Source organism: Pongo abelii, chromosome 1, assembly GCF_028885655.2.
Source record: "Pongo abelii isolate AG06213 chromosome 1, NHGRI_mPonAbe1-v2.0_pri, whole genome shotgun sequence".
NCBI lineage: Eukaryota > Metazoa > Chordata > Mammalia > Primates > Hominidae > Pongo > Pongo abelii.
In genome coordinates, this window is record NC_071985.2 from 156893568 (window position 1) to 156908305 (window position 14738).

At 41.4% G+C, this 14738-nt stretch overlaps 1 protein-coding gene across 1 annotated transcript in view; it reads right to left on the reverse strand.

Annotated features, from left to right (window-relative positions):
- ST6GALNAC3 (ST6 N-acetylgalactosaminide alpha-2,6-sialyltransferase 3) overlaps positions 1-14477 on the reverse strand; it is a 554316-nt gene extending 539839 nt beyond the window's left edge. Inside the window, 1 exon segment of the mRNA NM_001133820.1 lies at positions 14346-14477. Within this exon segment, the coding sequence (NP_001127292.1) occupies positions 14346-14363 (18 nt within the window). The 5' untranslated portion in view covers positions 14364-14477.
- Positions 14478-14738: the final 261 nt, after the last annotated feature.

Here is a 14738-nt window from a genome sequence, read left to right on the forward strand (position 1 = left end):
CCTGTTTAACGCAGCGAAACCCCGTCTCTACTAAAGATACAAAAAAAAAAAAAAAAAAAATTAGCCGGGCACAGTGGCAGGTGTCTGTAGTCCCAGCTACTTGCGAAGCTGAGGCAGGAGAATGGTGTGAACCCGGGAGGCGGAGCTTGCAGTGAACCGAGATCGTGCCACTGCACTCCAGCCTGGGCGACAGAGTGAGACTCCATCTCAAAAAAAAAAAAATCCTTTAGTGTTTCCCCATTTCTAGAGGATAAAATCTACACTCCTTGACAGAATCTACATGATCCTTATGATCTGACCCAACTGTATTATCTCTTCCAGCTCCCAAAGCCAGCTCAATGCCAGCCATCCACAACTTTTCACTGTTTCCCAAAATGTCCTGTTCCTTCATGCCACCGTATCTTTGCACATGCTAATTTTTTTGCCTAAAATTAATTCATTTCATCATTCTTTTGTTGACTGCATTGTGCTAGATGATAGATACACAGCGATAAGCAAAACAGTCGTGATCCCTTTAGTTTTTTTTGTGATTCTTTTAGTTTTTTGACTGACAGATCAACAAACAAATAGGCTGCCATGATCTTATTTACTTTTTAAAAGATCACTCTGGCTGTTCTGTGGCCTCATCTAGAGAGATGAGTGATTGAGGGGAGAACAGGGAAAGCAAAGAAGGAAAGCTGCCTGGCATTCCCCACCCAGGCAGCATGATGGACTTAATGCTCAACACCAGCTCCACAAGGAAATTAATTCCTCCATGTCTGATTTGATCTAAGTGGGCCTTCCTAAGTTGATCTGATTGGAAATTCTTCAAATACATTTTTTAAAAAGCCTCAAAGGATTTTTAAAATTCAGTTTATTTCAAGTCAAAATTCAAGTTATATTTTCATTTCCACAAGCTCCTTTTAAGTAGGTTAATTTGTTACTGGAATGGTTTGTAATAGTACTAGTGATTCTCTGCTCTAGGAGATAGACCACCAAAGTGGCAAAGGAAACAAAGTCTGCGGTCATAGGCGCGTCTGTTACAGATTCCAGGGTCAAACTGCCTGGGTTCAAATCTTACCACTGCCACAGAATAGTTTTGTAACTTTAACCACTATGTGCCTCAGTTTCCTTACCTGTAAAATGAGGATTAAATGAATTAATAAATGTAAAGTGCTGAGAACAATGCCTAGTCCTTACTGCACATAGTAACTGTTAGCTAATAACAATAACAATTATACAAATAATATGATCCCACAGGTGTTGCACTCACTGGCCACATGACCTCGGACAAAGAACTTAAGTTCTCTCCAAGCCTCAGTTTCCTCAGATAGAATAGATTTCTAATAGGATCGTTAAACATTAAAATAAATCATGTGTATGGATTAAATACAGTGCCTATCATATAGTAAGTGTCCAGAAAATGTTTGCTGATGTTATTGTATCATTAAAGTTATTATTATCATGGGCAAGTTACAAATAAGTTTATCTATGTATGATCTTAGTAATATATTCTAGGAAATGTATTTTACTTCAGCCAAACACCTGGATTCAAAGTATAATCCCTCTTTTACTAGTAGTATGACCTTTGAGAGGTGACTTAGCCTCTCCAAGCCTTCATTTCCTCACCTACGTGGATGTACCTCATGAGCCTGTGAGGATAAAATGAGATAATCCACAAATACAAAGCCCCAACACAGTACAGGTAAGCACTCAGTAAATGTAAGCTATTGTTACAATTATTATTATTATTCATACACACCCTAAATTCCCCTAGGAAAAAAATGAGATCTTCAGTGACTCTTTTATCTCCATTCTCTCTACCCCTCCTCTTACCCACAGTACTTAGATTCTCTATAAGTGCTTGATAAATAAACCTCCTCTTCACACGTCTCTGTTTGCTGAAGATAAGTGGGGAAAAGGTCAAACCCAGATCCCTTTAACCTACATAAATCTGAAATAACGTATAGTGGATTTCAATAGTTCTAACACAGAAATCTAGAGTGGTATATGGGTTGGATGTCCTTTCTTCAAATAAGGTTTTAATATCATGGGTCAAAGATGGGTGAGAGAAAAACAAACCTTAATTTACCCACAAGTTAGAAGTCACACACAGAAATCTTGGCTCAAATCAAGCCACAAAACCAGGCTGCTGAGGTTAAGCAGCATGGCAGAATTAAATAAACATCAAACCAGCCGAAGAACAGATAATCAGGCAACATAAACCAGGGTAGGAGAGAAAGGTTCTTTTACTCCCAGCCAAAAGAATGAGACGAAAAATAAATAAGGCAGCACACATAAAGTGGCAATGGTTCAGGTACTTGCTGGTTCTGGGGAATGAATTTTCTCTTAGAAATAGGAAGAGAGAAAGAATGACCTGGTTGACAAGGTCAGCAATAAAAGAACAAACACAAGTAGTAGTGAAGTCAGCGTCCAGGCCATGGCAAAGGTGTGAGGGATGACATGGTGAGCTGTCATGAACACCATGCCAGTGATTTTATATCAGGCATAGCAGTGATTCATATTTCCCAGAGAAGGATTCCTAATGGAATGGCTTATATCCTGGGACTCTGTAAGAGGGTTTCATCTACTTGGTTTTAAGAGTTCACCAAGCTTCCCTTCTCTTGGGCTGATAGTATGGTTCCTTAGACATCCTAGCTAACGATCCCTACAACACTTGTATTGGGAAGAGACATGAAGGCTGGAGATGAAGAAAGAACATCAGAAAAATAGGCTGCACTATAGATAAAGGCACAGAAATAGAGAGCCAGGAAAAAGCAAAAGGGAAACTTACAGAGCAATTTCCTTCTTTACACAAATATGAGCCTATAGCAAGAGACTAAATCAGCAGTATCCAGTGCTTTTTATTACTTATAAAAGTCTAAAACAAGGCTATGAATCATCAACATGAAAAAAAAACTATCATCTTTCACCAGTCTTCGATTTCCCCATTCCTAATCCTTAAATAATGACTTTTTAAATATGAGACTAACCCAGTAATTAAGATAGTGAACTCTAGCACTAATGCATTAATTTTTGTAATCAAAGCCAGCGTAATCTAACTGTGAAAGCTGTTTCCTGCACCCCTAATTCTCCCTGTTAGCCAGCAAAGAAGTGGGGGGTCCAAAGTGTGAGAAAGGATTTGATACACAATCAGCAGGAACAAAATCCCTTGGTTTAGAAATAATCATAAACTGATTTTTCCAGACACAAGCGGTGCCACCAGTGAGGGGTTAATTTTAGTCCCAGCCCCTAGCTCGTGCAAAGGCAAAAGTTTTTCAATGTGCATGGTGGCCTGAGCCTCATAGCATCAGAAGAAATCTTGAGTTTAATGAAAACAATGAAGGCAGAAATCAAATTATTACAATGCCAAGGAAGTTGACTGGAATACACTGCACTTAAATTTCTAAATTGATTTAAATTTCTAGTCAATTTCTTTTGGGGAATGCATGGGTTTGAATCCATGCTCTGCAATTTCCATAACTCAACAACTGTTCATTGAGCTGGATGTCATATGGTAGGGTTAATCAAAGTGTGGTTCCCAGATGTGCAGTGCTAGTATCGCCTGGTGGCTTGTTAGAGATACAAATTCTTGAGTCACACCCCAGACTGGAAGAATCAGAAACAGTGGTAAGGCGGTACAACCGTCCCTTCCAGTGGTCCTGATGTAGTTCAAGTTTTGCAGCACTGAGGTCAACATAACTGTTAGGAGTTCAGACTTTGGGTCTGAATTCCAGCGCCGCTGTGAGACTTTGGGCAGTCACTTGGCCTCTCTAAGCTTCAGTCTCCTCTTCCACATACTGTGTTTAGCTCTATGCTCAGTAAATACCCCCAGCATTCAAAGTGTGAGGCATGAGGCCTGGTGCTGGCCAGACATGAAAGAACCACACTGCTCTTCACTGTGGTTCTTCAAGTCCACTGAAAGAACTCAACAGCCTAGCACAAGTGTTGGCAAACTTTACCTGTAAGGCGATGGGTAGTAAATATTTTGGGCTATATAGGCCATACAGTACCCATCTCAACTTCTCAACTCTGCCTTTGTGCCATGAAAGCAGATATGGTGAATCAGCATGGCTGTGTTTCAATAAAACTTTATTTATGAGTGAAAAATTTGAATTTCATATCATTTTCACCTGTCAACTCTTATGCTTCTTTTGATTTTTTTTTCAACCATTTAAAAACACAAAAGCCATTCTTACTCAGGAGCTACATATAAATAGGCAGCAAGCTGGGCTTGTTCTAGACGAGGTAGTTCGCTGACCCTAGTCTAGCACTCTCATGCTGGTAAAGTTGTCAAGCCAGAGTTTTGTCATCTGTCAAATGAAACCAATCCTGCCCATGCTGAAGGTTGTTGTGAGACAATAAATATCTGTAAACTACCTAGTAGGCTGCCTGACATGCAGAAAGCCCTCAGCAAATGACAGTCACTGTCATTATTATAACGAAATGTTCATCTCATGAAAAAAATGCTAACACTGGATGATCTAGGACAAGGAGTTGGAGCAGGGCAGGAATACAATGCAAATGTGTAGGCAAAACAGAGATTCAGGTTTACAAACAGATTTTCTCTAAGCACCATTGGCCATATGTCTATTAGCATGTCGCTAAATTTATACACACAAAAATAAGCAGTAAAAAATAAGCAAACCGAACAAAGAAACTGCAATCACCTTGCTGTCTTGACTTAAAAGAAGACATGTGGTTTGTTCTGGACATTTAAATTGTTCCCATATGTGTAATACCCTCCTGGAGCAATGAAACAACTCAAATAAAAGTGCATCAAGTCTGTGTCTGCCCTCAAAGCCTCCAGGAGTTCACACTACCACACTGAGACCAAAGAGCCAACTCACACATACCACAAAGAAGCACTCCCTTGGGAAAATTCACAGCTGCACAACATCTGGGGTAAAATTAGGCTCAGGATATGGTGAAACCGAGGACTGCATTTTCAGATAAAATTTCAAGGGCTCATCAAAGGCTCACATGTGTCCCTGAGTCAGGCACTCATTACTTGCTCATCAGTTGGCAGCCTTTGTCTGCCAGGAGTCCAGCCAACAGGTGTGTCCTCCCCATCTGAATCTGACCCGGCAGCCAATCCTTTCTGCAGCCCCTTACACTACTCTCATTGTCTCTGAGTCTAGTGGTCTCTTCTGATGGTGAAGATGAATTCCTGAAGGAGCATGCTGTCCAATACAGTAGCCACTAGCCACATGTAGCTTTTGAGCATTGAAACATGGCTGGCATAACCAACAAACCACATTTTTAAAATTTCTTTTCATTTAATTAATTGACCTTTAAAAAAATAATGTTCCATTCAGCTATTGCAAAAGGTCTAAGCACAATTCAACTTAGACGAGTGAACCTACTTTTTTACTTTAAATTAATAAAATCAAAATACAAATCAAGTATTTCTGATGAAAAATTTAGAATTCAAACTGAGAGATGCTATAAGTGTAAAACATACACCGAGTTTTAAGAACTGTTTGTAAAAAAAAGATACAAATATCTCATTAATTTTTATATTGAGTACATTTTGAAATGAAAGTATTTTGGATATATCAAGTTAAATAAAACACATTATTAAATTCTACATGTTTCTTTTTTGCTTTTTAAAATATGGCTCTTAGGAAATGTACAATTGCATAAAAAGCCTACATGATATTTCTGCTGGACAGCACTGCTACAGACCATGAAATAAGGTTTTATTCATATTAATCACAAAGCCAGAATGGGACTCAGAGTCGGTCTAGCTCTGACCTCTGCACCCCACAGTCTTCTTACTGCCCACACCCCAGAGAGCAGTTCTCGTGTCTCTTCTCTGGTACCACTTTCTCTGATAAGGCAAACGCTTCACAAAGGGAGACTTTCACTTCTCTTTCTTTTGAGTCCAGCCCATTGTTGTGACCAGCCACGCAGCAAACAGCACCAGGAATCACAGCCCTGCTCGCCGCAAGTGCATATCCCACTAGTCCCAAGGAGAGGGATCAACTCACAACAGTCATTTGCTCATTCTAGTTCTCAAAATCTAAGATAAGTATTGCAACCAGCTTTTAATCCCAGATCAGGACTCATTTCCAACCCAGAACATACACATTTTACTTCCAATTCCCTTGTGATCATGATCTTCTCAGAGCAAGACGCAAATAGTTTTCATAGCTGACCAAAGAAGTTCTTACTTTGTGTCTAGTAAATGCACAGCCAATAAATTCACTAAGAAACCAAATAGCCTTTGAAATCAGAGAAGTCCCTTCCAGAAAAGGATTTTACGTGCGATAGTTTTCAAATCTGAGTAAATATTAAGATAAGATTGAATGAATGTGGATGTATATTTATATTTACTATGTGTGCACAGAGACACACACCTTTAAAAAAAAACAAAAAACCAAAAAACAGGAAAATGAACCAAGTATCCTCTTTTTCTGGCCTCCGACAAATCTGTTTAGGAGTTAATTCTCCCTCACTCTCTCAAGCACCAGATGTTGTTGGCCCCCACCCCTCCACATCACACAGGAAATGAAAGAGAAGCCTGGAGATATGGAGTGTGGGGTAAGGGGCTTCTCAAAGAGTGTCACCTACCCTCAGGCTGCTGTTTATTAAAGTCTCTTAATATCCCAGGCCAAGGTCTCTGACTTAGTGACTTTAAATCAGTTTACAATCAGAACCAGAGCCTAGTCTCAATTTTTGAATTGAGAGAAACAGCAATAGAGAAAGCGAAGATAATCCCTTCACCTCATTTGAACCTTTTCCTAGGCCCACTCTCCTGCTGACAAACCTTTACAGAGCTGCTAACAAGGAGATAAATTAACGAATTTGGGGTTTAGCACCCCCTTTTTTCTCTGCTCAGGTGAAGGCGCTAATTGGCAGTAAAAGGCATAAAAAGTGTACATCAGAATGGCTGGAGGCGAACAGTGTCTGGATAATCCATAAACTGAATAATGAGACTTTTAATAACCAGGAGCTAACTGCAGCTTTTGGTAATGGGATCCAGGTAGCACTTGTAAATCTACTCCCTCCAATTAGAAAAATGCCTTCCTCCACTGTTCCCTAAAGCCAGGAAACAGAAAAGAACCTCATTCAATTCCCAGCCCTCAGGCATAAGTGTGTGTTAAATTCTCACAAACAGAAATTTTTCTCCTGGAGAGAAGCTTTCATAACTTCGCTCAGTCGTTTACTAGAAAGCTTAATAGGCTTCCTCTGTTTTCCTCAGACCTAAACCCCTTCTTTCTCCCACTAGTCCTTCAACAAAGGTTTCCTCGATTCCAGCTATTATCAGTACTAATAATACTAATAACGTTTTTTGCCATTTCCACTTCGTGCCTGTGCAGTGCACTCTGCTTTGCAAAGTGCATTCACAAGCATTATCTCTTTTGTTCTCCAACACCAGCCAAGGGACAGATCTATGTTGGGGAGCCTGAAATGTATATGATTTGTGGGATTCCTTGATAAAATGAATATAAAATTATAAATACCAAAATGCTAGTGTCTCTTCCCAGAACCTTGGAAGGGCCCTGAAGCTTGCGTTCAGGGTAAATCCAACTCTCCCTCACTCCCACCCCCAAAAAGGACACACAGGTTCACATAACTTGCCCAGGGTCAAAGATCTATTCAGAGTTAAACAGAATTAAAACCTTCTTATCTCCTCAGTCTTTGCAGCCCCTCTAGTTCCTCTAGTTCTTCTGTCACAAAGGAAACTTAAAGGAACAAATAAAAACAACACAGCTAAAAGTGGTCCCCATCAGGCCACCAGATTAGGAAGTTGTCTAGACTGGATATTGCCTAGGGTAGAAGATGGTAAAATAAATTCAGAATCCCTATAAATATTTACTAAATTGGTACTGAAGGTAAAAGACAAGCTCTATAGCTTGTCCAACCCACAGCCCAGGACAGCTTTGAATGCGGCCCAACACAAATTTGTAAACATTCTTAAAACATTATGAGATTTCTTTTGCGATTTGCTTTTTTTTTTTTTTTTTTTTAGCTCACCAGCTGTCGTTCGTGTTAGTGTATTTTATGTTTGGCCCAAGACAATTCTTCTTCCAATGTGGCCCAAGGAAGCCAAAAGTTTGAACACCCCTGCTTTATAACCACACAAAGCCAGGGTGAACCCCACCTCCATCACTTACCGACCACAGGGCACGGGACAATTTACTTAGGTTTTCTGAACTTCAGTGTCTTCATTTGTAATAAAAGTTTACTTAGCACAGAACCCAGCCTGAGCACTCTGGCTGTTCAATAAATGGCACCTATTGTTGCTGTTGTTATCAATCCATCCAAAGAGCACTACTTTTACCCAAGCCACTCATTCCCCACAGTGTGCTGATATACGTAGCAAAAGCATCTGCTCAGTCACTGTAAGACTGGAAATTAGGCCAGGCAGCTGCTGAGAATTCAGCATTTCCTGGGCAGCAGTAAGAAAGGTCATAGCAGATTTATTAAATGAAGTGACTTGTCTACTTGCCAGGGTTATCCTACGGTTTCAGATTTATCATCTGTGTACCTGTGAAGTCCCTGTGGCATTCCAGTCTCAGTGAAGCCATACTGTTTTCAAATGCTTTGAGACCTCATCGTTTGGTTTGTGGGTGTTTGGTTTTTGATTTTTTTTTTTTTGGTTTATATGTTTCTGTTAATCTGGGGAATCAAAATGATCACGACAAAAGTTAAACCACGCCTACACTCACCTTTTTTCCTCCTTCTAGTCCAGTTCTCTCATCTCCCCATCCCCCCAACCCCAAATCTTAAATTGGCCCCAGATTTTATATGAGGAATGGTAACAGACCTACCTACAAGAAACATACTAAGAAAAAATTTAAGGAGCAAACTAATTGACAAGCTCTAATCTGCCTGCTATACATTAGAGTAAAAAATCCATGCCACATCCTTGAAATGCTCAGCTGTTTTCAGAACACAGGTTGGACCTGTGTCTACAACTGACATAAAAAAAAATTAATAACACCACTCATATATTCAGCAAACACTTAAGGATCACCTACTGAGATCCAGGCTAGTTCTTAGGGATACCAAGTTGAATAAAACAAAGCCTTTTCTGCTTTCCACATTCAGTTAAGTAACCATCACCACCCCACCCATATACTCCCATACCATGAGGTGTAACTTTCAAAGTACTTCGCCTAGTTTTAATTACTAGTTTAATTATTTGCCTTCTCACTGAGCCTATAATCTCACTTAGGGTAAGAACAGAACTAATTTACAGATGCTCAGTGAACACTGGAAGGTCGCGGCTCCCTAACAGTTGATAGTCAAACAAGAGCTGGGCATGAAAGCAGTTTATTGACAGTACACGGTAATACCTGCTACTACAGGGACAAGAACTAAGACCACAGGAGCACAGAGGAAGCCTGCTGAGGCAGGGGATGGCTTGACCACAGATGTGACTCTAAAGTGGGAGTTGAACAAGGCAGGGGGAGTAAGGATGGAAAGTAAGGGGCAGAGTTGAGAGGCTTTCCTGAGACAGAACTGATGCACTATAGAGAAGGACTAGATCTGGGGCAGGGGGAGGAAGAGGAAATGAGAAGACGCCAAGTTCATAACTTGGTATCATCATTCATCTAATTACCTATCAATCAAGATAAATATATGAGGACAGGTCACTGGAGAGAAGGTAATTGTGGCTTAGTCATGCATCTATCGTATCAGCTAACTGCTTCATGTTCATAAGCCTCATCAACCTGGCAAAACCATAATCCTCTCGACGGCAGAAATGATTCACAAGGATCTTGTGTCTACATGTCCACTCAATATCCACTTCCAATATAAAAGTTAATACAATTCACCTATATTTTTTAAAAATGAAAGTGTACAAGACACTGTGCTGAAAATGTACCTGCTGACCAAAGGTAGAAATCATAAAAGAAAATATGGATAGGTTTTCTTGCATAAAATTTTAAAGTATCTATAATTTATAAAAGAAGAAAGACAAATGACTAATACAAATTTAAAAGCTTAACTTCACTAATGATCAAATAAATACAAATTAAAGCAAACAGTTTTCCTGTCTATCAAATTTGAGAGACTTTTTAAACAACCCCACGAGATCTTCCCTATAATCTGTCTCCTGGAGCTGCTGAAAACAGAGAATCTGACAAGGGCTCTGGGGCCCAAGAAGACATCAGAGCTGCTTGATTAAAAGAGACTGGTCCTAGGCCAGGCAAGGTGGCTCATGCCTATAATCCCAGCAGTTTGGGAGGCCAAGGCACACAGATCACTTGAGGCCAGGAGTTCAATACCAGCCTGGCCAACATGATGAAATCCCGTCTCTACTAAAAATACAAAAAATTAGCCAGGCATAGGGGTGCATACCTGTAGTCCCAGCTATTTGGGAGGCTGAGGCACGAGAATTGCTTGAATCCAGGAGGCAGAGGTTGCAGCGAACCAAGATCACGCCACTGCACTCCAGCCTGGGCAACAGAGTGAGACTCTGTCTCAAAGAAATAATAATAATAAAGAGACTGGTCCTTGAGTTGATTCTTTATTCAATGGTAGAGCTACACAGGAGAGCTGCCTAACCAGGAGCGTGGCAAGAAATGAACCTGCTAAGATTCAGAGTTTCTTTTTTCCCCCTGCAATATAACTAATATACAGATTATCTCATTTAATCTTTAGAATAACCCATTGAGGAATGCATGATAATTCCCATTTTGGAAACTGAGGTAGTGAAATCAAGAAACTTGCTATGGCTCGATAATCAATAAGGAGTGGGGCCATAATTAAAACTCACATATTTCTGGCTTTAAAGTCCAGGCAATGTGAAGTCTGTATTCCAAAATTAAATGATTATGAGGTGATCATCGTTCTGTTACGAGAACTAGCCCTCTGCATTGGCAGAATGGGCCCTCAGCATGCACAGCACCTTGAGGGGATAGTTCCATATCCCCTAAAAGACCAAAATTAGCTGCCACAGCATGGGGGTCTCTTCTTAGTGAGGGTCACTATTGTGTAGGCAATAATGATACTTTAATCAATATCTCTCTATCTCAGTTTTCTCATTTGAAAAAGTGGATAGTAAAATGTACCGCAAAATTCATTGAGAAGATTAAAGTCTTAGCCCACAGAACAAAGTTGGCACTGCCTCAAAAGTTATCTTTCTAAAACACAAGCTCCGTCATAGTAAATCTTATTTAGTCTTCAAAACACAACTCCAATATCATCAGTGGGAAGCCTGTCTGAACTACCCAATGACAGGGGTAATTGCTCTCTCCTTCCATCCTTCTATTACGCCCTCCACAGACCTATGTAGTTTTATTCTTCACATTGTAACCTAAGCACTCATTTACTTTTCTATCATCCTTACTAACCATAAGCCATTTGAGAATGGGGTCAATGGTTTATGCGTCTTGTGACGTAAAAGGAATCAGAACAGGCTACCCCAAAATATATCACTTTGGCATATTGATTATTTTGAGCTAAAGGCAATTGAGAAAAAGCAGATACAGGAAGGGCTTTCTGACCTCCACATTTCTACCTAAAAGCAGAGCATAAAATTTCCCATGAGAAATGTCCCTTCCCTGTGCCAGGAAGAGGAGAACATTCTTATGATCAAAGAGGGAGAGTCAACACCAAAATAAACCTCTACTAAAAACACTCACCTATTTTCCATTAGTTTTCCCCATACATTTCCCACTTTCTCACAATCAACTGCCCCAGCCCAAACCCCCTTTTTCCTTTGTCTTGTCACATTTCCACAATTTATCCTTCTTCATTAAAATGCTTTATAAACTCTCAGGCCTCTCCCCTTCTTCGGGTCTTTATTTCTTATATAGGAAGCCCTCTGTGGTACACAAAAAAACATTAACATCAAATAAAATGTGTATGTTTTTCCTCTGTTAATATGCCTTTTGTCAGTTTAGCTATCAGGACCAGGCACAGAAACTAAGAAGGCAGAGGAAATTCTTTCCTTTTCAACATATGCCAACACCAAGTCCAGGTTCAGCAAATGGCAGAAAATGTTTCATTAAAAAAAAAAAGTCCATAGTTTTATCCTCATAACAACCCTGTAACGCAATGGTTATAATTCTATGAACACTTCAACATGGGAAAACTGAGGCTCCAGGTTGCAGCGGCTGTCTAAAATCATATGCAAGAAGCCAAGCTTGCACTGAACTCAGGTCTCTGGACTGAAGCCTGTATTCTGCACTGCTCCATTTGTAGCTTTTCAAAGACAACAAAGAAAAAAGACCCAGCCCAGACTGTCTAGACCATGACCAGAGAAGGGGATTGCTCAAAGGTGCTCAAAGGTGGTAGAACTGAATGGTATTAGGCCATCTTAAAAGTCATCACCTGGGAAAGTACTGCAACAGCAGTAAAGTATACGGAAGGTTGACATATCTGGGTCTAAATCCAGGATCACTCTGTCATTAACCCTGTGTGGCCTTGGGCAAATCTCTTAAACTAGGGAGCCTCAACTTTCTCATCTGTAAAATGGGGTTTAAAACAATGATATTTATCTTTCAGGGTTTTATGTAAAGATTAAAGAATAAAAAACATTTTGTATTTTATAAAAAATAATAGTTATAAGAAACAGACTGAGGATACAGTAAGGATCAACCAAACTGCACTTATTTTTATATGTTAGAGGAAAAAATTGCACATATTAAATGCCTGTGCCACAAAGTATTTTTCATACCCTATCTTGTTTCATTCCCACAGCAACCTTGTGAAGCAGGTGCCACTACTTTGATCTTATATTGAAGAAACTAAGGCCCAGAGACATTTAAGTAACTTGTCCAACATCACAGAGGTAGCAGTGGGCACAGCCAGCATCCAGATGCGTCTTTCTGAGTCTAATGCCCACATTAGTTTCAGTGGAGGGAAGATAAGGTGGACAGATATGTCCCAAATGTCTGAGAGCAGTGTGAAGTGCTAGAAGAGAAAGATTGGACCAGATTCATGTGTAGTTTGGGATGTGCATTAAAGATGTTTACCACATGTACAGGACAAGGCAGGGGAGAAACCAAAACAGAAAAAGATGGCCAGCAATAAATATCATGCTCCTCAATGTCCGTTTCAGCAAATAACACAATGAATAGTAAAGATGACTCATATTCATATTTCAGTCCTTGTGCTAAGAGCCTCCAGGTCAAATACCCCATATTGTAATACTGATGTATTATTTCCTCATGTCCTGGAAAATGTTCTGAAACAAAAAGAGGAAGTTCAGAAAGCTCACAGAAAACTTCTGATCTCCTTTACACAAAGAAGGGGAAACAAGTTCTACGAGGTTAGTCTCCTATTTTCATCATTAACACCAGGCACGTTAGAAGACGATTCAGGTAACCAGAACAGCAGTAGATGACTTCATATCATCTTATAGAGATATAAATGCTACTTCACAATAACACAACAACAACGAATTGTTTCCTGGTATTTTCCTTCATCACACAGTTCACCCAGGCTTGGACAACTAGGTCTCTGCATTCTCCATCAAGGCCCAGGAAACTTTCATGCTGTGCATGTTTTTGATTCATGCATCCAGGTTATGTTCTTGTAGAAAGGTAGTGCAAAAAAAAAAAAAAAAAAAAAAAAAAAACCGAGGGCAGGGGAGGCCTCTACCAGTGAGATGGAAAGTTCTTTTTAAGTGAGGCCCTCACACCAAGTTCTCCCACCTGAGGCCACAAGTCTGTGAACCCAGAAAGATGCTCAGCTGAGGCTAAGAATCCGGTCTTGGAGAAAGAAAACTCAAAAAAGAAGGGATGGCTGAGAGCACTCTGGCAGAGTATAAAATCATTTTGTCTATTCAAATTTATGAGCATAAAGAGAGTGAGAGGTTCTCTACTAACATATACATCCTCGTGTGAACTTTTCCAAAGTAGAGCTAAGGGCAAACAGCTAGCAGATCTCATAGAAAACTCATTCCTAAGGGACTACCTGTAAACTCAGAAGTTTCTGTCTTCACATGATCAAATGCACAGTAGAGCCCACCTCCGCTCACTCTTCCCTCCATTTAAAGCGCTATGCCCCTCACCACCAGCAACTCACGCCTAGCCACTCCACCCCTCCCCGTGGCCCCTGAAAGGCCTCAGGCTCCACAGAGCCGCGGGACCCGCGGGAACACCCCTCCTCTCCCTACCATCCCCATTATTCGGCACACAGCCCTGCTCTCCCCTGGAGCCAACAGTCTGCAGCTCCTTCAGTGCAGGCGCGAGCAGGCAGGAATGGTGGGAAAAGAAGCTGTGCCAGCTGCATGTTTCAGAATCTCCCTCCATATGCATTTGCCAAAGGAACAAAAAGAAAATCAATGCCAGGAAAAGACAACTGAGATGAGGATGCGGTGGGACCGCGGCTGACTCCGTGCCTCTGAGCAGCAAGGGGCTGGCCAACCACGCGTCCGAGCCACAGATCCAAGTCGTTACCTTCAGGATGCAGGCCATGGCGCTCCGCCGGCCCTCCTGCCACCGAGCAGCGGGCGCGCCTGGGTCAGGGGCAGTCCCGGGGGCAGGCTGGAGGCTGGTACCACGGCAGGACCTCTCCAGCCCACATTCCCGCAGATCCAAATAAGGGGACCGCGGTGTAAGCTGCGCCGCCACAGACCCCGCCCCTCGAGCCGCGGCCCCGCCCCCGTCCCCATCCACTGGCCCGCGGCCCGCGCGGCCCCGCCCCCGGGTCACGTGCCGTCCCGGGCGCCGGCGCCGGCGGCTCCTCGGTGCCTGCTACTTCTTTCTCTTGTTTTGTTCTGTGAACCTTTCGCGGCTCGACGTGCGCAGAGTGCGCTCCGCAGCAGGCGGGGACCTGGGTCCTGCGGGGGG